Source organism: Podospora pseudoanserina, chromosome 5, assembly GCF_035222485.1.
Source record: "Podospora pseudoanserina strain CBS 124.78 chromosome 5, whole genome shotgun sequence".
Taxonomy (NCBI): domain Eukaryota; kingdom Fungi; phylum Ascomycota; class Sordariomycetes; order Sordariales; family Podosporaceae; genus Podospora; species Podospora pseudoanserina.
In genome coordinates, this window is record NC_085924.1 from 3,292,263 (window position 1) to 3,316,688 (window position 24,426).

The following is a 24,426-nucleotide window of genomic DNA, read 5'->3' on the forward strand; positions in this document are numbered from 1 at the left end:
GCTGATTGGTAGTTACTATCAGTGCTGAGATTGCTTGGTGTGTTTTGAAGAGCAAAGGCAGCCATTAGCCAAGTCCCAGAGTCCAGCGGAATGACCTCGCTATCGTTGTGTTCGAGTGCCATCTTCCAAGCCTTATGAAATATGCTGTCAGTTCAGGGCAATTGCTACGGTCTATTGGTTTGCGAAAAGGTATACTTACGGCTTGATAACCTTCTCAACGTAACTGGAATGAAAGTCCACCATTTCCCTGTTGTCACCTTCCCACTTGACAGTCTCATCGAGGCAGAACTCAACAGCCTTTCGAGGCCAGATAGATAAAGACCTTGAATGAATATCCCGCAGCAGCACGGATTTATCGATGTCGACCCACGCGCCATCCTTCCACTTCTGATAATAGGGGGGGTCTGGTGCGGAGCCCACGACTTGAAAGGGTGTAGTGCAGATCAGCTCTGCGAGGGTCAAACCAAGATTAACGAGCTTGGAATCGGGGTGGTCGCAGGGTTGGAACCCTTAGCGAGATCCCAGATCTTGATGGATCTGCGAAACCATAGACTCATGGCACTAACAAGTGCCTAGGGTATGCAATGACATGGCTATATTTTCGCCCATCCCGTTTTCCACACACCGAATGCCAGAGCAACAGATATCTTCGGTCCAATCACACTCCCACAGAACGATGGCCCATTTGACCAACAAGAGAACAAGATCGACACGGTCCTTTTCCCATGCATGGTAAGTACGGGGCTCATTGTAAACTCCATTGCTGAAGAGATTTCTCAAGGGCTCAGTTGTGTCCCGCTCCACCCCATTGCTTCGAGTCACTGTTGGATTGCTGGTAGCAACATGGTTTGGCTCAAATATCGTGTTGATCCAGTCCTCCGGGGTTGTCTTGGCCTCTAGATTGTAAAGAAATTTGGCGTGTTCAGGAACTATAACAGGTTTCAGATTGTTGGCAGCCCGCTCAAGGATAGAAAAGAATATTGACAACTCTTTCAAATTCCACCACTCTTCAGGTTCAGCCGCAGCCGCGAGACTCCGGAGTTCCAACTGCCATATGAAGTTCCCGTCCCGCTGGCGTAAAGCGCAAAGATCGCATCCAAACACAGCTAGACAGGTCAGCTTTATTGATAAAGAGGGAGATGGGAATGGATCTGGCTTTGAGCCTACCAGTCTGAGTCATTTCGGATCAGACACTTCCTTCAGGTTCGTCATACTCTTGGTGAGTTGCTCAATGCTCGTTGTTAGGGTATCTTCGCTGAAAAGGGCGAACCTTCCCCTTCATCCTCCCTTGAAAATGGCCCTCGAAATTGCTCCGTTGATCCCTCTTAATGCTCGAAAAGGTTTCGAGGTACTGGACTAGCTTCTCAGTGTAATCCTCAACGTCTTTCAGATGGTCTTTGATCCGCTGGTAGTCAGCGCCCCATAATCGCTGATAGATTTCCGGAGAATATTTCTCATAGTTCCATGTTGAATCCCAGGATGCCAGCGCATCCTTTAGGCCACCCAGCGTGTTAAGCATCGTCCTGAAGGAATGTGGAAACAAAACAACACTGTGGCGCTTGGCATTGAGGGTCGCCAATGTGCCCGTAACGAACCCGAGCAGTCCAAGGAAAAGCCCGATTGCAGCTACTGGTGTCACAAGTTCAGGCATTGTTGTGTAAGAGAAGCACTCGAGTCAACGGAATTGAATTAGGTACGTAGCAAAATGAGAGAATAACAATGGCGGAAAAGAAAACCCGATCGACCTCGGTCGCAATTTAAAACATCGCTGTTGTAAAAAGAAGCCAAGGTACCTTACCTTTCCTACTTAGTATCCGACTCTTTATTTAGGAGCTCAGTTGCTTTGCCTGTCCAGTCAGCTTACGTGTCGCTCTCAATAGAAGTGCACTTCTGCAGCCACATCACCAACAGATAGATTCGTGAGCGGGGGGATGTCAAGCCCACCACAATAATCCAGTCTCATGCAGAGGGCGGCTGCGCATCTTGATAGGAAAAAATTCCTGGGGTAGGTAACATTGATCACGTCGGCTGCAGAAGTGCGGTTCTGTGGGGTGACGAGGTGCACAATTCAGTTGCCTCAGTATCTGTAGCCCTGTACCCAGGCCCAGCCTGCTCCTGTCCGCGGACCATCTTGAAGAAGAGGTAGTTCTCAGGGTCCTTCGACCACTCCCTCTCACCGAGCCTTATGGCCTCTTCTGATTTCTCTGACTTGTTTTCCCCCATCTGACCCCCACTGCATTTTGACTTGAGATTGACCGGGTGTACGATAATGGTGCCTGACAACCCAAGTTATTTTGTCATTGCCTCTTACATCATCTTACTTTACCTGATCGCCTCGCAGGACACAACGCCTTTTCCATAGACGAAAGTCAATTCTTGACCATTCATCATGGGCAAATCTCCGAAAGAGATCTTGGTCGACATCCAAAATGAGGTGAACGAGCTGCAACTTGCGACAACACCGTTATCTGGCAACAAGGAGGTGCCTATGCCGCTATCTGAGTGTTTCGAACATATTCAGACAAAAGTCAAGGAAATAGTTCAGTGTGACCGGAGCACACTCGACGGCTAGTCTCGTGGTTCAGTAGGTAAGATCGGGTTGCATACATAGGGAACACCCGCTGAACAATTTGTGTGGCCGAGAATAAGCCCCGCACTTATCGCTTTTCACTTCATTCTTCTCCCGCCCAGTCCTGTCAAAACACAGACAACCTTTTGCATCACTTTCCAGACAGTCTGATCGATCTACACAATCACCACACCCCAGCTTTTCTCAACAATGGATGTCGAAGCGCTGCTGCGAAAGAGGTCTTCCGAGGTGTCGATCGAAGTGTTTGATCCTGATCACTATCACTTGCTCGTCAAGGCTATTCAGAACATTCTTTCAACAGAGCTGGCTGAGTTGAGCATAGCGCAGCTGATTGATGGCGTTCCTTTGATGATGTGGGTCTTTGAAGGCCGCGATGTCTACTCGAGAAAGGCCACCCATTGCTTGAACACGAGAATCTTTGTGAGGGTGCCCTTGACCAAGCGCGGTTATTTCGCGACGCATTTGACCCAGCCATCCTTCAGTTTTCCTCAAAGGTAAACCTCTATAATCATGAAGCAGCATCCTACATTGTGGTACACTCTAACTCACCCACCGGGCAGATCATGCAAGCATATCAGATTTCTGAGATTGGGTCAGGGGAGTTCAAGATGAGGTTGGTCGAACTGACCGCCGTCGCGGTACACAACCTAGCGGTTCTTGTATACCAAGGACATCCAAAGTTCCACAGCCAGGAGGAAATCGACAAAACTGTATCCTGCACAGTTCCGCCTCGATGGATAGAGGACGATGGACTTAAACTGCACTGGGAGAAAGTCATTGAACCCCACCCAACGCTCTTCTATCGTATTGATTATCTCGATCATGACCGCTACACCCATGGTCTTGCCGATGTAGTTGGCTACTGGGCAGAGGATCGCAATTTTGGTGGTGTCGTTCTGTTTGAGAAAGGCGACTATCCAGAGTTACAGGAGGCTTTTGATGAACTCACAAACTATGAATCTGAGGAATCCTTCGTCGTCACTCTAGAGTATGACGAAAGGGGCTTGCCAATTGTCACCAAGAGCCCTAGGGACCCAGGGGCTTCAGAAGACAACATGTCCCAGGCATCAAGTGGCAAGCGTAGGAAACTTGAAGATGGATCTGGAAAAATACCGCCGGCGCCCTCTGAATTACTCTTAGTCTCGCCGCCTTCTCTAGGCTCACCACCCCCTTTGGACTCTCCGCCGCCCCTTAGCTCACCTCGTCTTTGCTCGGCAGAACCACTGGAACTATCATCTTCACCCGACGCAAGTAAGCAAGAAACACCTCTACCACAAGGTGCTACGAAGTCGCCAGCAAAGCCTGTTCCGCAGTCACCGAACTCACTCAAGCTAAGCAGGAGAAGCACCAGGCTCAGAGAGCGTCTCGCTCCATGACAAGGATGCCACTGCAAATGTTGACATTGAGTCCAAGGAATAATGACAGAGTCAGATATTGTGGACGCTGGGTATTTCAAGAGCTCTGAGGGGACCAGGCTGACGGATGCAACTAATTCTAAGGACTAGAAAGGCTTTATAGGCCAATCAAACAGATATTCAGATACAAGCGCCAAGCATCTTCCACATGTGTTCAACCTGCAATTCAAGCCCTGTAAGCATTCTCCAATAGCTCTCCTGTACAACCAAACGCTCTGACCAAATGCTTCCCTGTGTACCTAGCTAGGTATCTCGTTCATTGTTTTCAGAATCAAGTCTCGCAAGTCTGCTCTCCACAGTCAGGGTCGGCGTCATCAATGCCCTCACGGGGGCCCTGGAACTCTTTCTGGCAGATCAGAGACCAATACACCTCCTATCATCAACATCAGTGCCTGATTAACAAACTTCTCGACTAAGAGATTGAAACTTACCGCAGCATAATACGCGTAACTGTCAGCATTGACCCGAGCCAAGTCTTTCGGCAACCGATCATAAACGGCAACCGGGCCATAGCCAGGTTTATCATCAGGATTGTCAACAATAGATCCGAAGGAAGACTGGATCATGAGGTCATAGTGGAGGTACTCATGGAGGAGTGTCATTCCGAGGGTGTTAAAATGCTGTAATGAGTTAAGTCAATAAAAGCTGATCATGATGAACACCAAGAGGGAGACACTTACAAAGCTGACATTATCCGCAATATCCCCCCCATCCTCAGCACAAGCAGCATAGAAGTCCCTCGCATCCTCATCCCCACGGTCTTTCCCCTCAAGATCACCAATAGCCTTCTTGTTGAAAGCACGAGGGCAAACCACGATAAAAGGCTGCTCAGTATTGTAATCACCCGAGTACGCCAGTCCACGATCACCGCAGGCATTGTCAAGATCGGTAGTTTGCACGAGGAAGTTCCCCAGCATGTCATGACCTTCGCCGTCATTGTTAAGGTCTCTGAAGATTCGGGTAATTTCCTCACGGTCTGCCGGGTCAAAGTAGTGGGGATAGATTGTCTCGTCGGTTTCAATGAAGGACAAGACGGCAGAGGTCAACTCGATGGCGTCTTTGAAGGCGGTTTCGACTTTGTTGAGACGGTTGGGGACGGGCTCTTCGTCTTCGGGGAAGTCTTCTCCTGTGTTGGGCTCAGCCCGCTTGGAGAGGGCTCTGATGCCGGGCTTGGGGGTGGAGGGTAGGACGCTGGCGTGCGCCAGGGACAGGCTTGAAGCCAGAAAGAGGGTGCGGATGAGGTGCATGGTTTTTGGTCAGTGCTGAAGAGCTGGATGAGGGGAGGATGTGAAGGACTGTGTGAATGCACCGTCTGCTTTGGACTGGCGGTGGAGAGAAGTTATATGCATTTCTTCTCACCGACATTATCGATATAGAATACCCGTCTGTCGGCCGGACATTGACAAGGCTGATGATCAGACAGAGACTCCTCTTGTCTGGTTCTGTATGACATGCTGAAACAGGCTTCGGCCATGGCGGATGTCAGCTTGCTGGGTGAACCTCATGGTTCTCGCTGACTGCGCCGCGTCTCATGGCATGAGTTGAAGTGGCATTTGTTGGTGGCCATTGTGGTTGCTCATCTTCGTATTGGATGTCTCTGTCCAGGAGGAAGCTGTGGCGACGTCATGGAGTGAGCTTTCTGAAGCTTTGGATAACTGGTCCGGTGAGATTACTGGGATGGAAACCTGTATTCGATTACACAAAATGCGGGGTCTGCTAAGTGGGTGCATAAACCGTGCCACGCAAACCGTTTCTTTCTTTTTTCTCCTTCCTTTTACGCTGTGCCGATGACCCGAGTATTTGAGTCTCACCGACGGCATCTTTTTTCATCAGCTGAGTATTCTGAGCAACTCAACACTTTCAGCTTTCACATCTCTCCTTCTCAGCCCAGATCAAATAACCAGCGGCTTTTGACCTATCTTACCTAAACCGACTTACTGCGTCACAATCATCAACCTTCATCGTCTTCAACTCTTTAACCCAACTGCAACACCACCCAACGACACAACACACCAGCAAACATGTCCACCACAACCCCCGCCACCACCAGCCCTCCCGCCAAAATCCACATCACCATAACCATCACCCCAGAAACCCACTCCTTCACCACCAACCCCCTCCCCCCCCTCCTAACCCTCTCCCTCCTCACCCACCACCCCACCCCGATAACCCTCTGCACCTTCAACCGCCCCTTGGCCCTACCCTCCGCCCTAACAAACCGCACAATAACAATCCACTCCCTCCCCTCCCGCCAAAAAATCGAAACCTGTCTTTTTCAAGTCAACCGTTCCCCCGTAACCCGCGTCAGAGGCGATTCAGACGAGCAGTTCTACCTCACTTTACTCCCTAACACTCCCACCACAATCTCAACCCCCTTTGGGAGAGGTGGAGGGGTGAATAAAATCCGGCCTGTGCCAAAGGCCATCGCGGAGAAGGGGTGGGAGGTGGATGAAGAAGGAAGGGAGAGGAGGGTAAGGAGGTCGGTGCAGCCTACTGGTGTTGATGGGTTGGAGCCGGGGTTGGAGTATGAAGTTGGTTTGGATAGGGAGAGCCTAGAGGGGATGTGGTGGGCGCCGGTGGGGAAGGAGGAGATTTTGGTTGAAGGGGGAGCGACGGAGGGGAGGTATATGGGGGATTATGGGGGGTGGGTGAAGGGTGGGGTTGAGTGGGTTGTTGAGGGGGGGAGGGTGAAGGTGGAGGAGTAGAGGGGACTTTAGGTCTTGGATTCCCATGGGTTTGGGGTTTTCCGTGATAGGGCATCATGAATTCAACCATGCGTTTCTTTTTGTATTGGCAGGGCCACTGCTCAGTGTATCCTGTGTTGTTTCGGCCTTTTCATTCTTTTCCTTTTAATTATGGGTTTATCATGAGGATTATGAATTCATGTTCAAAAGGTGGGGATAATCCTGGAACTCAGATAGGAGAACAGGCTGTGGACAGTATAATAGAGACTGTGACAAAGTATCAAACGCTACAGCGAGAGATACCTCTAACGTACCTCTCGACTGAGGCTCAAACTTCCGAACTGCCGTAGCTTACCTATCTTCAAAAACCAACATATTGAAAGCCTTTTTGAACCCTTGAAGGCTTGTAAAGTATCTTTAGAGGGCTCGTTCCCAACTGCAGTCTCCGTTTCTTCACCACGGTGTTTAGGGTTAGCCAGGGTAGCTCATGTTCTCCAACGAGACCACACGTCCGATAAGCTTCCCTCAATCATTTAAACACGTGATGAAACAATAACTGTGGCTGCATTGTCAATTACAAAAGCTTTACATCCACTCAACTATCGTTAGGTGGCAGTGACTGACAAACCCCGCAAAGGGTCGGAGAGGTCTTTGGACTTCACGACATACCCTTTTATCCACAGGCCGTCATGTCTTTTCAAAGGGCCAATGTTGCAGCCAAATCATCGACCTGAAGCCCCATTCCGTTTAAAATTCCTTCAAGTTCGCGATAGTTGCCGTCTTCTCCTCGAGGAGAGAAGGTCTTTCACCGCAGGTCCAGTCTTATCGATTGAATTTCCATATACTGACGTACATTCGGAATCCATCTCGAATCAACCCCCTCAACATTCTGTCGAACCCTTCGTGCAAGATTTGCGGGAAGATTTTGGAGGTAGTCTCGTTTTACCTGAAGAGCCAACACGAAAGAGATGAGTGGTTCATACCTAACCACAGTAAGGAGATACCCATCTGCACTTTAAGGGGCAGGATGATAGTGCTTGCGGATACGCTTGGCCTTTAAATTTCAGTAGAATTCAGTTGCTGACTACCTTCCCATGATATAGAAAATCAGTGGATTGGGCACGTATGGCCACCTAGTTTCGGATTCGGGGTGCGAAGCTCACTAGTCTTTCTTCAACTCCGAGTATGTAACGCGCCAGAGGCTTGGGCACTCGGCAACGGTGTCCTTGAATGCATTCGCCCGTCCAGCCTGGAAACGGATGAATTTCCTAGCCCTCGAGTTTGACGACACAAAAGAAAATCGGGGATCAACAGACACAAGTCTGGCATGCTTATCAAAAGGTCGACTAGACAGCGTGACAAGTCTCGATCGTAAAGATATCAACTTCGACCAGGTGAACTCTTGGAAGCATGGCTGCGAAAGAGCCCACGGTGGAAAGTGCTTGATCAAGGGTGAACCTCCCCAGTCCATGGCGTGGCTTATTGACACCAAGAAGCAATGCCTGGTACCAGCAAAGGCCGAACTACAGTATGTTGCGTTGAGCTATGTGTGGGGACAGGTAGCGATGCTCAGGACAGAGCGCGCCAATTTGTTGGCTCACCAAAAGGACCGTGTATTTGATCGGTTAAGAGTAATGATGCCTGCGCCTATCAACGATGCTATTGGTCTGGTCCCTTTGATAGACGAGAGATATTTATGGGTCGACTCGCTTTGCATCGTTCATGAAGAAGGCTCAAAATATACGCAAATTCGGGATATGGCCAAGATATATGAGAACACTCGACTTACTATTGTAGCTGGCGATGGCCTAGATGCCGACCATGGCTTGCGCGGTATTCCCAACGTTTCTCAGCCTCGACGGTTGCACCCCGAACTAGAACTCAGCGACACCATCTCCGTGCGTGCCCCACAAAATCTTGCACTGGAAGGAACCACATGGGCACGCCGTGGTTGGACGTGGCAGGAACTCCAGTTTTCACAGCGACGGTTAACATCTGTTGACGGGTCTGTTTGGTGGAGGTGTGCAGAATCCTTTTTCTGTGAGGACGATGTCTTCGCTGCGCGTGATTACAGGACGAGAACCGAGTCGATAGGAGACCTGAATAAACCTAATCTAGATAACGTCTGCCGGAGTAGGGTGGGTGTGGGAGCAGCAAGTCTGACCGACCTGGGAAAGGACATTTCGACATTTAACCAACGCTCATTGACATATGACGAAGACGCTTTGCTTGCTTTCGAGGGAACCCTAGCGATCTATATTGAACATCAGTTTCCACGCGGCTTTCTTCATGGCATTCCTGTATCATTGTTGGACTCTGCGCTACTCTGGCGCACTCAGACAACCGTACCGTTCACTGAAGTACGGCAAGCATCCAGTCACTCCCGGGAGTGTCCACCTTGTTGGGGTTGGTCTGGCTGGAAGGGTAAAATTCTGCAGTATTGGGAAGGGGGCCTCCTCGGGCAGGACAACGTTCGACCTCCACAACAAACCATATCGATCCCCACATGGAAACTACGTTGCTCCGTCATTTCTACCCCTGTCAAAATTCCCCCTCAAAATGACTAGTACAGTTAGAAAACAGAATACATGGGTAACATTAGCAACCTCCCGCATGGTTGAAGGGTTGCTCAACATCAAAAGTTCCTTGTCCAACCAAATCAAATAGAGCTTAGTGCAGAGGCCAACCTACTACGCCGACTCTTTTTCCAAAAGAGCAACGCCTATGTCCGAAATCAAGCTTCCTATCAGAACTTAGATGGGGCGAGTGTCGAGCAGATTGGTTATATCCCTGGAGTTGGCTTACCGACCACTTTTCTTCGTCATCCCGTCCCCTATGGAAGACACCTTTAATCGTCTGTAGCACAAATACCGCAGCCTATAGGGAGATACATTTGTGCCTTGACGCAACAGGGGCGTCTTTGGGGTGACAAGGAGCGCATATTGATGCCAGAAGAGCTTGGGAGCACAGAAGAGCCATTCGACCTATATCAAATGTTTCTCGAGCTCCCCCTTGTACTTCGAAACTCTGAAGACCAAGAAGTGGACGAAATTCGACCGCATAGCAAAGAGGATACGAATTGCTGAACTCCTGGAGGAATGAGAAGAAGAATGGGGATGAGACCATAGGCTACCCGTGTGACATTGTGGCGATCTTACGTGGTTACGATGGCGATTCTCCGTTGAATGACGATAAGGACATCTAAACCTTCTATAACGTTCTCTGGGTGGAGTGGATCGATGGGGTGGCATATCGACGGGGTGTGGGCCACGTGATCAGAACAGCATGGGAAAGTATGGAGAAGGATGCCGAGCTTATTCTTGGGTAGCAGAGGCCACTCGGGAACTGAAATCTGTCTGTATCTTTCTCTATCATTATCATTTGTTTGACATCAAGTACGCGATTGGAAGACTGGATACAAATGCGATTTCAGCATGTCAGCAGGTTAATTAGTAGGTAGAAACGTCAGGCTGCAGGAAGATAGCTCATGCCAGCTGAACACTCCCATCTACATGATTCTTTCCCTCAGAATCCCTGCCGCGCAACCTGAGCCTGAGCAGCAGCAATGGTCCCCTGAGCATTCGGATCAACAAAGCCACATCCATTCTTCCCATTTTGGAACTGAGCAGCCTCAGCAGAGCAAACCCCCACGCCATTCGCATCAGCGCAACACCCTGAAGCGCAGTCGGCATTGTTGACGCAGCCCCCAGTGATGAACTGCGAGCCGTTTCCCTGCCCAACGTTTCTCGCACCGGCATTGTTGGGTGTGATTTGTGCCATGGCAGTGACGACGACTAAGACCTCGTTAGTAAAAGTCAAAGTCCTGTGGAAGGCATGTCACCTACAAGCCAGGAGGGCAGTTGCAGTGATGCGGACCATCTTGGAAGCGGTGTTAAAAGTTGGATAAAAGGCTCACAGAGCTGATGCCGACACCAGGTCGTTTGATGAAGTGAATCGGATGAAGAGATGAGATGATGGAAGCATGAATGATAATAACTCCATTTCCCCGGATTTGCGACGCTTTATGTAGTCGATGTTTATTGCACTTCTTCACTTAGAGGACGACAATCACTTCCCTTCTGAAAGACCGGGAACGATGCGACTGTCACTGCTGCGGATCATACTATCGTCCGGACAGTTGTGTCAACAGTGCTCACAATACGATCAAGTAATACCGCCGATCTAGTACCTACCGAGTCAACAAACCATTGCCGTCCGAAATGCCTTGGTGTTGTGGTAGTAAGCGGTGACAGGTGTGGTTTGATCATCCCAGCCCCTGAATCGGCAATAGGGGTAAAATGCTTGGCATTGATGGTTTGACAGCGCACATCATTTATGCATGGGGGCTTTGATTATGTGGAAGTCACTGATCGGTTCGGATGCCTTCGTCCTGAACAAATTTCTCTTTTGGTGCTTAAAGTGAAAAGGAAGGTATTGCCGATGGCAAAGTTTTGTCAGCGTCTCCTCGGAAGTATGGGTTTGCTTTGTCCTCATGATCAATGTCTGAGAAAAACCCAGCTCAACAAACTGCCTTGTTCAGATCTTGATGTGTCGACCTTTTCAAGCTTCGACGCCAATAATTCACAGAGACCACCGCCCCCAACTCTATATCAGCCATCCAGCCCCGTGGACCGAAGGATCAAGCCTGCAGAAGCCACAGGGTTGGAAGCCAACAGCAGCCTTTGCCTAACCGCTCGCCTCGAATAAATAAGATGGAACTGCGCATGTACAAGTCCCGAGGCAATCGTTTGCTCTAGATCCCGTACCATAGATGAGTCCTTACCAGTCAGTCAGGTCAGCTAGTGAGCATCACCTCGAAGCTAACGCCATCAACCGCCCAACAACGCCAGGTACAGCACCTTGCATCAAGATCCTACCGAGGTGCCACACCACATCCCAAAAACATCTCTCATCTTTTGAAGTACTGATCATGCTAATGAATCACCCTTCCATTCACCTTCATTCTCCAATTTCTTGTTCAAAACCCACTTACCACTCTCTAGGTATGTGATTGAACTACTCAAGAGAATATCTACTCATCTAGACCCAATATCACCCCTAACAACCCAGAATAGCTCCTCACCACTCAAGGCTTCCACACAAATGCATGCACCCAACCGCCATAAGCCAACCAACCACCGCCCTGACTCTCCCTCCCCATTGCCGCGAATACCCACTGCATAAATCTGCATAACGGCAACAAGCCACAAACTATCTTATCATAAGCGCTAGAGAATGCTGTGCTCTCCTCCCTGCCGTTGAAAAAAGCCCGCATAAGTGTCTTCCAGCGAACGAGCCGCTGTATGCTGTGTAGCCAGCCGTGCCTCGGTCAACGACCCATCTACCACTCTTGACGCGGTTGGAATGAAGGCAAAATATATTGCTGTTGGTGAGTCCTTGGTCTATGCGGCTGAGGGCGGTTGTATGCAGGGTACATTCCAGAGTCCAGAGGAGTTAGGCTGCGCGAAGGGAAGTTGCTTTTTATTCAAGGTGTCTTGGCTTTGATGCAGAAAAAATTCACCCATATCCAGTAGTCTCAAAAGCGCTACTGATAATCTTTACTCATTCTCTTTGACAAGATCATTTCGACTTCAAACCTACCATAGTACCGAAATCCAGACTGCACCACCATCAAACATTGGTTGGCCTGCCCGGCTAGCTCAATCGGTAGAGCGTGAGACTCTTAAGGAGTACTCCGAAATCTCAAGGTTGTGGGTTCGACCCCCACGTCGGGCTCAATTCCCGTCTTCGACGATTCTTATTTTTTTTCTTTTCCCCCTTCCTTCCTCTACTAACCCTTTTCTTACCTCTTGAGAGCTGATGGTTGCCCAGGTGAGCATCTTCTCCTTGGCCATCATCAACACAGCGTCAGCACTGGAATGTGGGCACTGTCCAATGTCTTGCTTATTAATAGCATCCCGGCAGCCAAGACGATGATGGCACGTGTGAGCCCAGTTGTAACCCCATATTCTTCTTTTTTTGGTGGTCGGAAGCAAAGAAAACTGGCTGCCCCGCTTTGAATCAGCACCCGTTGGAATTAAACGAGGGGCAGAAGAGACGATATCAACAACAGCAGCAGCAAATATGATAGATATTGTATACTGATTGAATAAGAGATATTATCATCACGATATATTTTGTCATATTCTCCCCGCGCATGAGGACGACTTACCCAATAAAGTAACACGGGATCGAGAGCGGCGAACGCAGGAGCAAATATATGGGCCAAGACTGACGGGATGGGGGATGGCAATATATATCCCACTCCTCAGTTATCACCACCTTCCCTGAACACTTTGAGGGGGTGTTGCTTTTCGAAGTAAGGAACTCATGCTGTGTGCTCGCTAACCTGCCCTGCACCAAGCATCGAGCGTCGCATGCATGGAACGTTTCCATAGCGTCACTAGTAGCATAACGCAAGGGCGGTTGGTCATGTCCAATGCCTTCTCCGTATCGTATTCCCTTTCCTCAAGAGGATCTGAGGGAAAAAGAAAAGGAAGATCTGTACTTACTGCAACCTTCCGTGCAAGGGAGATCCAAAAGTCCCGTCATGAGAACACACTCTCACCAGGCTCCGGGCACCGTAAGTGAGAGTGAGAAAACGTACGTAACCTCCTCTCCTCTGAGTGGTTGCGTTCCCATCAGTCAGGAATCACTCGGATTCGGCCAACGAGCCGAAAGAGAGGAATCGGGCTCAGGTACCGCCATGGCTTGCCGCCACCACCTGCAGCATGGAAGTGCTTGCATATTTCGAAACCTCCAAGCTGATCCTCAACGAGCGGCTCTAGAACCTCAGGACAACGAATGACACACGTGTATCTACACGACAAGCGGCAGTTGGAGTGGATTGTCGTCGGAAGCAGGCAGAGGGCTAATTCAGGAACACAGGCACAGGGGCCAAAAAACACCATAGCACTTATTTCGCAATATGCGGCCCGTCTCTTGACATGGCACGCATGGCATGGCAGATGTCCATTTTTGTCATGGGTCAGGTGTCGTGGCATTCAGGGACTCGGACGGGTACGGAGTCCATGGACCGAACAACGAGAAGGGGGTTGTCGGGTTGTTCACTGTTTGGTCGGCGGACCTACTCCGTATGCGCCCCACCAATAGCGCCATGTCAACTTTTTGAGAGTGTCGAGCTGGCATGTGGCGAGTGTGCGATGTGTTATCATGTCCTCGGGTTCGGCCAAGTTGTGAATCCTCCGGAATGGAAACGTCGGGGAATACTTTGGTCTGACCACCGCCGAGAACTGATCATATCTTACAGGTTGTTGTTCGCATTCGGTCGGTCGGCATTTCGACGTCTGGGATTGTTGACTGGTCATACGTGAGCAGTCGAATTGCGCACAAAGTATTGTTGCCCCCGAAGAGACCAGGCTCCGCTTCGAGCTGCCACGTCGTTAAACTTATATTCGGCATCCCACACAGGCAACGCAAAGGAGGCTGTCAAAAGCGGTGAGTGAGGGAAGCAGGACATGGAAGCTGGAAATGCAACCCGACGGGCCCGCGTCCTCGTCACCTGGACAGTCATTGTGCCTCGTTCATGCAGGTGCACCACGAAGCTTGGGTGCTCTCCATCCAGGCCAGGCACCTTCCAGGGCGACCTTTCCTCTGAAGCTTGGAACACAACATCAGTCGGCTTTCTGGTGTGACACCCTCCACGGGCCTCACTGCACCTGGCCGGCCAGCAAATCCTCCGGAGATCGGCAGACCCCTTTTTTTTTCTTTTTCGATGGCGGCTTCGAGAACAAATCCAAGAATGTTGAATAATTTTTGTGATGTCTAGATGTTGAAGATTGATAACCTCACTATGCCCAATCCGGGGGACATTTGGGCCCTGGTCGCTAACCCCTGGCGACGTCTGGCGTCAAGCCCCACTGTTGCATTCGCCCAAGACACGATGACGCAATGAACTGGCGATGGGCGAGGAACCCCGCCATCCGCCGGCGATGCCAAAAGAGGAGAAGCCACAGAACCTGCGCCGTCACAGATGATCGCTCGCTTGTGCAGGCCGGCCCAGGAAGACCCAGGAATGCTGGGGCTTGGTGTCTTGGTTCCATCTGCTGATCGGGAGCATTGGGATCGACCGTTGCATGGCTGGCCTGATGGCTCTGATGGGCGGTCAGCGGCAGTCACGGCTCAGAAAAAGAGATAACGCCGCCGCTGCGCCGATGCCAGAGCCCCGTCAAATCCGGTTCTTTTCCCACCGGCACTGGACACAAAGAAAGGGAAAAAGACAAGAACCCAGCCTCGGGGAACACGGCAGGGAGATGGCCCAAAACGAGTCTGGTTGGTGATGGGCTGTGTCTGACTCTGAAGCAGCCTTGTAACACATCGGAGGGAACACATGGTCGGAGAGAAACCGAAGAGGTGGAACGCCACCAGGGTACTGCCGGATTACCTAGTAGGACGTGATTCTTCAGCAGATGAAGCTGGTGGTGAGAACTCAAAGAGGGGCAGCTTCCAACTCCACTTACTGCTTGGACTGAGCTCCTCTTCTCCAGGCACCCGAACAGGTACAGCTGCATCTCTTGGTCAGTGCAGCAGCAGCCAGGTACCCGACGAAGGCGGCAACTGCGTGGAATCAGGACAAAGGACGGGAAAGAGAACCTGGAAGGGTACCTACAACTGAGTACCTTGCTATTAGCTGTCAGTGAGTCAGACGAGCCGATGGATTGTTTAATGATTACGGCACCTTCACGTTGATGTCCAGATGACCGTATTTAAACTTTGTGCTTTCTTGCTTGCAGCAGCGGTGTCCCTGTCTTGAAATGCCCTGCCCCTCCTTTTTTTGGCCTGATCTCTTGCCCGAGCAAGAGCAGGAGATACCTGACCCCAACCGGAGCTGACCGCCTGTTGTAATAAATGCAGTGTATGTAGAAGAAGAGAAAACAAATCAGAGAGCAGGACAACACCTCTTGGTGGCTGGGCTGTGCGCGCATTATACGAAGATAGAGTTGCAATATTAGAGGGGCAAACGGGAAGTTATATTGAGAAGGCAGGCAAGCGTGGCAGCACCTACCTGCACCTGCACCGCACCTGCACCAAAACAAAAGTTGATCAGACGAAAGGAAGGTCCAACCTCCTCCCGGTCCCATTGCCTCTGTCCCTCCCGTGGTGCCCCTCGTGCCCCTCCAAAATAGCCACTGGCTGTCCCAATAATCTGGACGCCAGCCCTGGTATTAAACTGTCTAGCGCCGAGAGCTAAGCTCTTTCAGGGTCGAGATCGGGAAAGTGAGGGGTCGGGTTCTTTATCATATTTTTTTGGAGCTTCTTGTAGGTAGGCAGTGTTCAAGATCGCACCGAAACAAGAGAAAGTGCGCCCCTCCCGCAACCGTTCTCTGCCCGGACTTGGCTGCGTTGGGTGTGGCCAGAAAGATCCATGCTCAAGTCCGTCTTATCCCATGTCTTTGGTTCCTTTATCTGCTTCGACCTGACAATCATCACTCTCGCCATCGTCATCAACCAGGAATCTCATCGAGGCATCCACGCATCAGACACACACACACGGAGGCGGTCCCTGTCCCGGCATTAACCTTCATATCTTCACCTCCCCAGAGTCTCCAAACATCCTACTTCCAAGGCTGCAGGCTGCCGGGAGCTCTCCTATCACAGAAAGCTGCAGCAACCCAGTCCAAGCAGTCCCCAAGTCTGTGTGACAGCACCAAAGAAAGCGTATGCCAAGCCCAGGTCCGGCGCAACTGTGCGGTAATCCTCACCACCTATCGACCATTTTGTTGGTGTCTGACGGGTTGCGGTTCTCCTGCCTTTTTCTTTTCTTTTCTTCTGTTTGCCCACCTCACCACCATCTACGGATAGTAGCGAAACGTTGTTCGATTTCTCGTCTTGCATTTCCACCAACCGCGTCACGACATACATCGCTCCCCTAAGATCCACGCTGCATTTTGTCCGATAGGGAAAACATTGCATGGGCTGCATTCAGCCAGGCCCGCGGTAAGAAAGCATCTACTCACGGTGGTTGGCCCATCACTACAGTAGTTCGTCAGCAAGGGCGGCGGACGAGCCACCCAACGAGCCAACTGGAAGCTTGAGTCCCGACCGAGATCTGGACCACGGCAAGCTGCTGAGCTGCTGCAACTGGAACTGGAAACTTACAGGTGGTTGGCCAAGCATTCGAGGTCAACTAACTCAACTCATTTTTCGCCCACTCTCCCTCCCACTGCAGATATTCCGGTGTCTGCTGTCGCTGGCTGTCTGGAGGTTGTATTGTTGATCTGCCAGCCCCCTTTTGGACAAGCCTGCGTTGGACGGCCCACCCGGACGACAGGTCTTCGCCACACTTCCGCACCCCCCTGCCATCTGCTGTCCAGCAGCGTCTCATATCGCAGGCACATTTTTGGCTGACGCTTTTTCACCTTCGCTGTCTGGGACCTGCTTCTGCCTTTTCTGACAGAGCACTTGGCGCATTCATCTTTTCCACTCACCAAGGGAATGTGTTTGCGGTGATCGACCTGCTTCCTGTTCAGCCTGTGCCTGTGCCGCCCTCAGGAACCCCACCACGAATCCCGGAAGACCCAGGGAGACAGGGAAGCCAGGGGGAAACGACAAGCTCTGGGTTGCTTCCCGTCGCCATCTTTTTTTTCTTCCCACAGAAACCCAACCTTGCGACCGAAGAGAAAAAAAAGCCGCTATCCGGGGCCCCTTGGTGCAATCATCATCACAAGACAACACGCTTTTCTGGCTAACGAGCACGAGCACCAGCAAGCTTTCGAATGATCAGCCTCCGCCGGCCCCTTTTCTCCCTATCCTCCTGCCCCTCTCCCTCTCCGACCACTCTCTTTTGTCCCTAGCTCAATCATTCCCAAACGCCGCCGCCGGCTCCCCGCACTTACCCCTGCCGCGGACTCGGTCGTCTCAGCCTCACCGGGCAAGCCCACGCATATCTACCCTGAACCCCTCGCCTGTGCTCCCGCATCTGGTTGCACTCTTGCATCACCCTCCCTCACCCACCATAGGCACCTCTCACCATGGCTGCAGCGTTTCGCCCAGTCAACACACCGCTCCTGGCAACGGACTCCATCAAACATGAAATACCCCCTTCTTCCACGACTTTGACGGCGACAACGACGACAACAACAACGATGACGACACCGAGACCGAGCACAGCGCCTTCGCAGGCTTCACGGCCTGTTGACGAAGCCACAACACCAACACGAGTAAACTTTGGAACAGGCGCACTGGCATCTCAGAAACCACTTCCGACATCACCATTTCCCGAGTCGGTACAAGTCCCCGAACCCACGACGGAATCCACACCCAAGCGAGAAAATTCGCAGCACTCGAGGAAGTCTAGGGACTCGGACGACATGGATATGGATGACTCAGATGGAGAACACGGTGAGGAAGTTGGATCAGACGACGACAGCGAGAACGCCGACGGAACCAAGTCGAAGAAGAAAAAGTCGCAGCGATTCTATTGCACGGATTATCCACCGTGCAATCTGAGCTTTACCAGGAGCGAGCATTTGGCCCGCCATATCAGGTACGTACTACCAACCATATTTCCGTTGGAAAATAAGAAGGAGGTATTGACGAGGAGATTACCGCAGAAAACACACTGGAGAACGCCCCTTCCAATGCCACTGCTCCAGACGATTCTCTCGACTCGATAACTTGAGACAACATGCACAAACAGTGCATGTGAACGAAGATATTCCGATTGACTCGCTAGCAGCGACAGGAACACGATTTCAGAGACAGATTAGGACCGACAGGGTGCGGCCAACGACTGGCAGGGCGAGAGCGGCGACAGCTGGCAGTGTTGGACCTGGGGGTCGAGGACACTCGAAATCTCTGTCAACATCTAGCATCACAAGCATGGCTTCGATAGCCTCGGCCTATGGTGGTGGTGAGGCACGCCGGCGTCCGCCTCCTCTGGTCATGGCCGACCCCCGATCCCGACTTTCTCTCGAGTCATATCGCGGACCGGATGGCCAATACTATAGGGCCGCCTCACCGGACATGAGCACTCCCACATCAGCCACATTTTCGACAGGCCAAAATAGCCCTCGATGGGGTCCGGTGGCCTCTCCTGGTTCATCACACTCACGCTCGCATAGCATGTATGCTGCCGCCGGGTCCCGCACCCCAGGCCGCCGACTAAGCGTTCCGTCTGGTGGAAACCCGTTCCAATCGCCTCATGCCCCCAGTCTCCGCGGCCCGCTGTTTGGCCCTTCGCTCAACGCGTCCAACAGCGGTGCCTTTTCTCCTGGCCAAAATGGTCTTCTCTCATCGCCCACAACGTCCACTTCAAACTGGTCAAGGCGGGATTCAGTGTCGACGGCCGATGAGGCCTGGCGACGACGAACGTGGCACCCCGATACCGCGGGCTTCAACGGGGCAAGCAGACTGAGCCAGGTCATCACTCCATCTCAGTTCCCGCCCGACAGCATTAAGCTTCCACCCGCCAATACCGGAAACCAACCACCTCAAACACTGCGGCTGCCCGGTATCGAGTCTTTTGATCCTATCCCGCGGAGACCGCCCACACCTCCCCGCCGCAACCCGTCCCCGATGATGATCGACTCGGAGGCATCGCGGCCCCCAGCTTTGTTACCGGCCGGTGACCTCGGTTCGGATGACCGAAGGCCTAGCTCACAGTGGGATATGGGCTTGCATCGGGGCATAACAAGACTTGACATCAACACGCCACCTCGGGATAGCGCGGGAGCATGGGCCAACGAAGCCACTCAAGCCCTGATGGCTCGCGCTGAGCAAGCCCATGCCGCACCCATGCAACCTACCGTCCGGTTCGAACAAGATCTGAGGCCTCCTCAGGGCCCGCCACCCATCAATGTGGCCCCTCCTGTCGGCTCTAGGCATCACTACACAATGTCGGCTCCATCCATCACCACACCTCGTGAGTCCCGAAGACATGGATGGTATCACGGTCCAGTGCCTACCCACCCTGTTGAGGAGACCATCCATGAAGGCCGCCCACATGTTGATCGGATTGTTCACCCCAACGTTCGTGGTTTCCAGGGATTCCCTGCCAGGGAACAACAGCTTGGCATCCACCAACAACAGCCATCCGGCCCCAGCATGGAGCGGATCCTGGAGCGGCCAATGTCCCGGGGCGACAACCCCGAGTCTCTGCGGCGGTTGCAGGCTCTTGTGGCCGTCGCCACAAGCGAAGGCTCGACGGCAACGGCATACTGAGGCCCCCAGCTTAATGGGGAGATGACATCTACGAATCACGAATTGGAATTACTGCATGGCGTCTGGACCTCGGAAACACACGACTTGGATTAGCGCGGAGGCCGTTTTGCTTTTGATACCCGTTCTCTCACCCGCCTACACTCGCTGCATCCAACGGTTTGGGCTATACAGATTTGATCACTCATTTTCTTTTGGCATTTGATACCACGCTCGCTGCATACATACACATCTGGATACTGGGATTGGCGGTCTTTTTCTTTTTGGATGTCAGCAGGCACTACACAGGATACTAGGGGTCGGTCATCTTTTGTTGCAATTTAGAGGATTCATTTCTGTTTTCTTATTTCCTTTTTGGGTCTGGGTTTTATGCCAAGTTATGACAATTTTCTTGTTGTTTTCCTTTTGTGTTACGACGAAATGACAACCAACGGTTCCAGGCCATGGCACTCTAGTATAGGGATACCCATCTTCTCTACTCTCGGATACGGGGCGGCATGCGGTACATGGTCGGGTTGGGAACTTTTGGGCACCTCTTCAATGGATGCTATTCTTTTACGCAGTTTCTTGCAGGTGATGGCACGGTGAGATGTGACGACGATGCCGGCTACGACGATATGAGACTACGACACTACGTTATGGATAAGGACGCAGTGCTGCTCTTGCGACGCAACGATGACACGACAACAAAGATTTAGCGCTGCATTTTCTCCTTGCTGTTCCGATTGTCGAATATTGGTTGGTCTCTACTGTCGCATTCTGGTCGATGTCGTCAGGGGGGTGTTGGGTTGCTTGGTCGGTCAGTCAGGCACCGTCCTTGCTGCAGAGATGCCCGTTATATGGGGATGGTGGCTTGGTCAGGGGTTGGCGGGGAACTTTTGGGAAAAGATGATCAGGGGAGGTGGATAAGACTGAGAAACATGATCGCTATGTTCTCCCAGGTTGTCTCGAGGTCCTCTTTTGGTGGTCACTTATGGACTTGATACCCTGGAAGGAAGGGTTCGCTTCCTTTTTTTTGTTGCGGATCCTTGAACAACATCTTTGGGGGTTTAGCTTGTTTGGGCTCTCTCAATGGGCTGGCGGTTTTGCGCGCCTTGGTTTTTTTTAGGAAGGGTGGAAGCTTTTGCTGTTTTTGTTTTGATCTGCTTTTGCTTGGGTGGGTGGGTTCGTGTTGCAGTCAGGCACATTGCAGGTTTCGGCTGGTGCATGACAGCAGACAGGCAGTGTTGTGCATTTGTTGGAGATCTGAGAGTGTGGATCTGGATGTGACGTTGGATTTTGTAATGGCGTGATGGGATGGATAGGAGGGACTGGGAGCGGGAGTAGTATAACTAGATAGAAATATGTTTATTGGATTGATCACCTCAATTTTGTGGTTTGTCCACTGCGGGACTGCCCAAGCTGATTGTGCTGGAATGCAAGGTACACTGGGCGCTGTGGTTATTTGATGTGCCAGGAACGCACCTAATGATGCATGGAAAGTCGTACTCGGTGTGCACTTGAGGTGTTGGGTATGGAGATCAGTTGCCGATGCGGCTATTTGTTGAGTCTCAGTTTGAGGTTGAGGTTGCGGAAAGGATCTGTAGTATTGTGTCGGTTGGGAATGGCGAATAGCTGGTTGGGTAAATAACACCATTCTTGATCTACCTGAGTGAGACGGATTTATCGTCACGAGGTTGTCTGAGGGTCAAGGTCGGTTTGGGGCTTGATCCATTTGCGAGTGAGTACCTTGGCTGATGTGCCTAGTATCATACCTGCTCTGTTGATGGTTGGTAATTTGCTTGCTACAAAGCTTTGATTACCTAGGTAGGTATTTAGGGTGATAGGATCATAGGATGTGAGTAGGGGGAGGGGGGAAAAGGGGGGCAGGGCACTACATGTCTTTTGATTTGCGCTGGGAAGTGTGGTGATGCTAGTGTTGAGTATCTGGTTCATGAACTCGGGGAGGAAGTCAATGGTAGCTTGGGGGAAGGGTGACTGTGGCCTTTTATTTTTTTCTTCGCTTTCTTTTTTCGTTGTTTCTTCTTTTTCTTTCGTCTTTTACTTCTTTGTTTCTTTCCTTTTATTTTTTATTTTTTTACCCGTACAGTGTCCCCGGGAGTGCCCACTTTTCTGAACCATGCAAGCAGGCCACCCTCAAGTAGAAGTAGTTCGCTTGCGTGATCCGAATAAGGTGGGGAGGGAGTCCTTGGGGCACGGGTATTTCTTTTCTTTTCTTCCTTTTTTTTTGTTTTTTCTTTTTTTTGGAGATGTAGGAAATGAAGAGGTGATGAGGTGGTGGTTGGAGTGACTGTAGGAGGTGGTCGCAACCTACTGCGGCAAGGTAGAGAGGGGGAAGGTTAATCTGGTTATGCGTTGAGTGTTGATGTTCGGGGTGGTGGTTTGTGTTAGGTGGGTCTGGTAGTAATTATGCCTTTGAAGCCTGCATTCACTTTTCAAAGACAAGGGGGCTTTGCTCCTTCCTGTTGGAAAAGAGTTTGAACCGAGCACTGCCCGAGCGTTGAGCAGCCTGCTGTCTTTTTATGACACCACGCACAGCGCTCCTGTGGTGTGTCAGCCACATAGGTAGGTTCTTGAGCAGCTCAGCCCGGCCGTGCTCAACTTTCCAATGGGTCTCTGATTGGCCAGCACAATGATTTTGCTGTGCAGCGTGTGCCTTGTTTGGACCGTTGGCGGCGTCCCATCTTGGTAGATCACGTCGATTTAAGTGGTATCACCTAAGGTTATGTTGAATGTGTCCCTACGTTTCCGACTTTATTGCTCCGGGTACTCTCCATACCTACTGCGACCGCCTATTATTCAATCCAGAGGTCTGAAAGCCGAGAACGAAGTCGGTATTTGCAGCTATATTGTGATTTCGGGCATTTCTTGTCCTGTCAACGAAGCCGGGGAGTCTGCCACCATGTCCGAAAAGCCAGGGCAACACCCACCATCGACATACGAACTTGACGACTTGGCTTCTTGTCATGGTGTTCAAGAGGGTGAATACGAATATACCGCACTGAGGAGGCAAGGGAGCATTCGCTTGCTGCATCTTCTACCGAGCGAGGATCGAAGAAGCCGCTTGGTCTGCCAGCTGCGCGAGTATCCGTTGTTGGCCTCGAGCCAGGCCGAAAAAAACCAGGAATTACATCTTTATGAGGTCCTTTCATATACTTGGGGTGATTGGTCAAACCAGAGAAGCATAACTGTGGATTCTCGTCGGCTATCCGTCACCGATAATCTGTATGAGGCTTTGCTGGCTCTACGAGAACAGCATCTTCCGAGAGCTGTATGGGTGGATGCGATTTGCATAAATCAGAGAGATGATTTGAAGAAGCAGGAGCAGATTCAGCCAAGCTCCCCATTCGAAACTGCTCGCTTCAACGTTTGATGTTCCACGAGAGCTACAAAGCCAGCTCCGTCCGGTGGCGTATTCAATGGGACGGGCGATATATCGTCCGAGGAAGACAGCCGGCATTGCTTCGCTCGACAAGAGCGAGCTGGGTGAGCTGATCGACATGTATCACACCCGACAGACTACCCTAGTGCATGACAAGGTGTTCGCCTTGTTGGGCATGAGTACCACCGACCCACCACACAAGACATTCCTAGACTATTGGGTTGGTTGGGATGTTGTTCTCAAGCAGGTGAAAAAGTCTCTATTCGGTGCATTAGTGTCAGTTGATACCTGGTCCCACTCACAGGTGGCTGAGATACAAGGAAATGGCCATGTACTGGGCAAAGTAATTTGAGTAGAATTCGATGATGTCAACGGGCGGCGGAAGCTATCCATCGAGTGGAAGGTTTCACAAGCCCAACGATTCTGCATCGTCCGCAGGCTGGACGCTTCCACTTTCTGCGAGATCAGTCCGGATGGGTGACATTGTCTGTATTATGAAGGGAGCGTCAAAATCTACCATTGTCAGACTTTGCTCAAGCCTCTTCTCTATCATCGTGAGCAGAGTCTCGTGCTGCGGGCCAGAGAACATTAGGAACTTTCCATACCGCTTCTCATTGATATGGGACTGGGGATGCAGAGAGGAGCGACAGCCACAGAGGGGGCCGAGTCACCAAAGTACAGCTGTCATTCTAGAAGCGGTAGGGGACTACAACGATGCGGCACTGGTTCTCCTGGATTGTGTAAGGAACTGCAAGTCCCTCGGGAGCAAAGCGCAGAGATTAGAGACCACCAATCAGCTCGTCCTCCTGTACAGCAAGGCAAACCAGATGGAAAAGGGATTCAATTGTCTCCGCAAAGAGCTACAAGGTCGACATCAGTACAACAGGGATGATTTGCAGATCTTGGCCCCGGCAGCAGCCTCCCAGGATGGGGAGGCCATGCGGCTTCTTATACGTCACGCGGGCGGAATCGATCTGACAGAAGCTGTGCTTCTCGCAGCCGTCCACAGCAATATGCACGGCCGCAAGGTCTTGGAGATTCTCTTCAATCAACCACGATACCCCTCAAGTCCGGTCAGTGGCAAAGCAATCACCGAGGCTGTGTTGATAGCAGCCGCTCAAAATATACCAGAAGGTGCTTTAAAATAGCTTTTTGCCTTAGCCGACTTGTGTGCTA

General features: G+C 51.2%; 7 protein-coding genes and 1 non-coding gene across 8 annotated transcripts; 6 read left to right on the plus strand and 2 right to left on the minus strand.

Moving 5' to 3' along the window:
* Positions 1-2,779: 2,779 nt before the first annotated feature.
* Positions 2,780-4,009, plus strand: QC764_507860 (uncharacterized protein; the record flags this gene model as incomplete). Its single annotated transcript, XM_062948039.1, has 3 exons — positions 2,780-3,010; positions 3,151-3,841; positions 3,930-4,009. 3 exons carry the CDS (start codon positions 2,780-2,782, stop codon positions 4,007-4,009), a joined length of 1,002 nt encoding a protein of 333 aa, XP_062799434.1.
* Positions 3,979-5,645, minus strand: QC764_507865 (uncharacterized protein). Its single transcript, XM_062948040.1, has 3 exons — positions 4,686-5,645; positions 4,437-4,625; positions 3,979-4,378 (listed from the first exon to the last, which is right to left on the minus strand). The coding sequence occupies exons 1-3, from the start codon at positions 5,250-5,252 to the stop codon at positions 4,277-4,279; spliced, it is 858 nt and encodes a 285-aa protein (XP_062799435.1). The 5' UTR covers positions 5,253-5,645; the 3' UTR covers positions 3,979-4,276.
* Positions 4,154-4,682, plus strand: QC764_0083580 (uncharacterized protein; the record flags this gene model as incomplete). The annotated part of the gene is made up of 2 exons (XM_062940834.1): positions 4,154-4,180; positions 4,249-4,682. 2 exons carry the CDS (start codon positions 4,154-4,156, stop codon positions 4,399-4,401), a joined length of 180 nt encoding a protein of 59 aa, XP_062799436.1. The 3' UTR covers positions 4,402-4,682.
* A 381-nt stretch (positions 5,646-6,026) lies between the features above and the next one.
* On the plus strand, positions 6,027-6,710 carry QC764_507867 (uncharacterized protein; the record flags this gene model as incomplete). The annotated part of the gene is made up of 1 exon (XM_062948041.1): positions 6,027-6,710. One exon carries the CDS (start codon positions 6,027-6,029, stop codon positions 6,708-6,710), a length of 684 nt encoding a protein of 227 aa, XP_062799437.1.
* Positions 6,711-9,999: 3,289 nt separating this feature from the next.
* Positions 10,000-10,720, minus strand: QC764_507880 (uncharacterized protein). The gene is made up of 2 exons (XM_062948042.1): positions 10,535-10,720; positions 10,000-10,483 (listed from the first exon to the last, which is right to left on the minus strand). The coding sequence occupies exons 1-2, from the start codon at positions 10,566-10,568 to the stop codon at positions 10,215-10,217; spliced, it is 303 nt and encodes a 100-aa protein (XP_062799438.1). The 5' UTR covers positions 10,569-10,720; the 3' UTR covers positions 10,000-10,214.
* A 1,618-nt stretch (positions 10,721-12,338) lies between these two features.
* QC764_0083610 lies at positions 12,339-12,425 on the plus strand. Its single transcript has one exon. It is a non-coding gene; the product is annotated as a tRNA-Lys (tRNA).
* A 3,619-nt stretch (positions 12,426-16,044) lies between these two features.
* Positions 16,045-20,845, plus strand: USV1 (Up in starvation). The gene is made up of 3 exons (XM_062948043.1): positions 16,045-16,082; positions 16,162-18,195; positions 18,263-20,845. Exons 2-3 carry the CDS (start codon positions 17,681-17,683, stop codon positions 19,869-19,871), a joined length of 2,124 nt encoding a protein of 707 aa, XP_062799439.1. The 5' UTR covers positions 16,045-16,082; positions 16,162-17,680; the 3' UTR covers positions 19,872-20,845.
* Positions 20,846-22,770: 1,925 nt separating this feature from the next.
* On the plus strand, positions 22,771-24,398 carry QC764_507900 (uncharacterized protein; the record flags this gene model as incomplete). Its single annotated transcript, XM_062948044.1, has 3 exons — positions 22,771-23,235; positions 23,318-23,554; positions 23,607-24,398. The coding sequence occupies 3 exons, from the start codon at positions 22,771-22,773 to the stop codon at positions 24,396-24,398; spliced, it is 1,494 nt and encodes a 497-aa protein (XP_062799440.1).
* Positions 24,399-24,426: the final 28 nt, after the last annotated feature.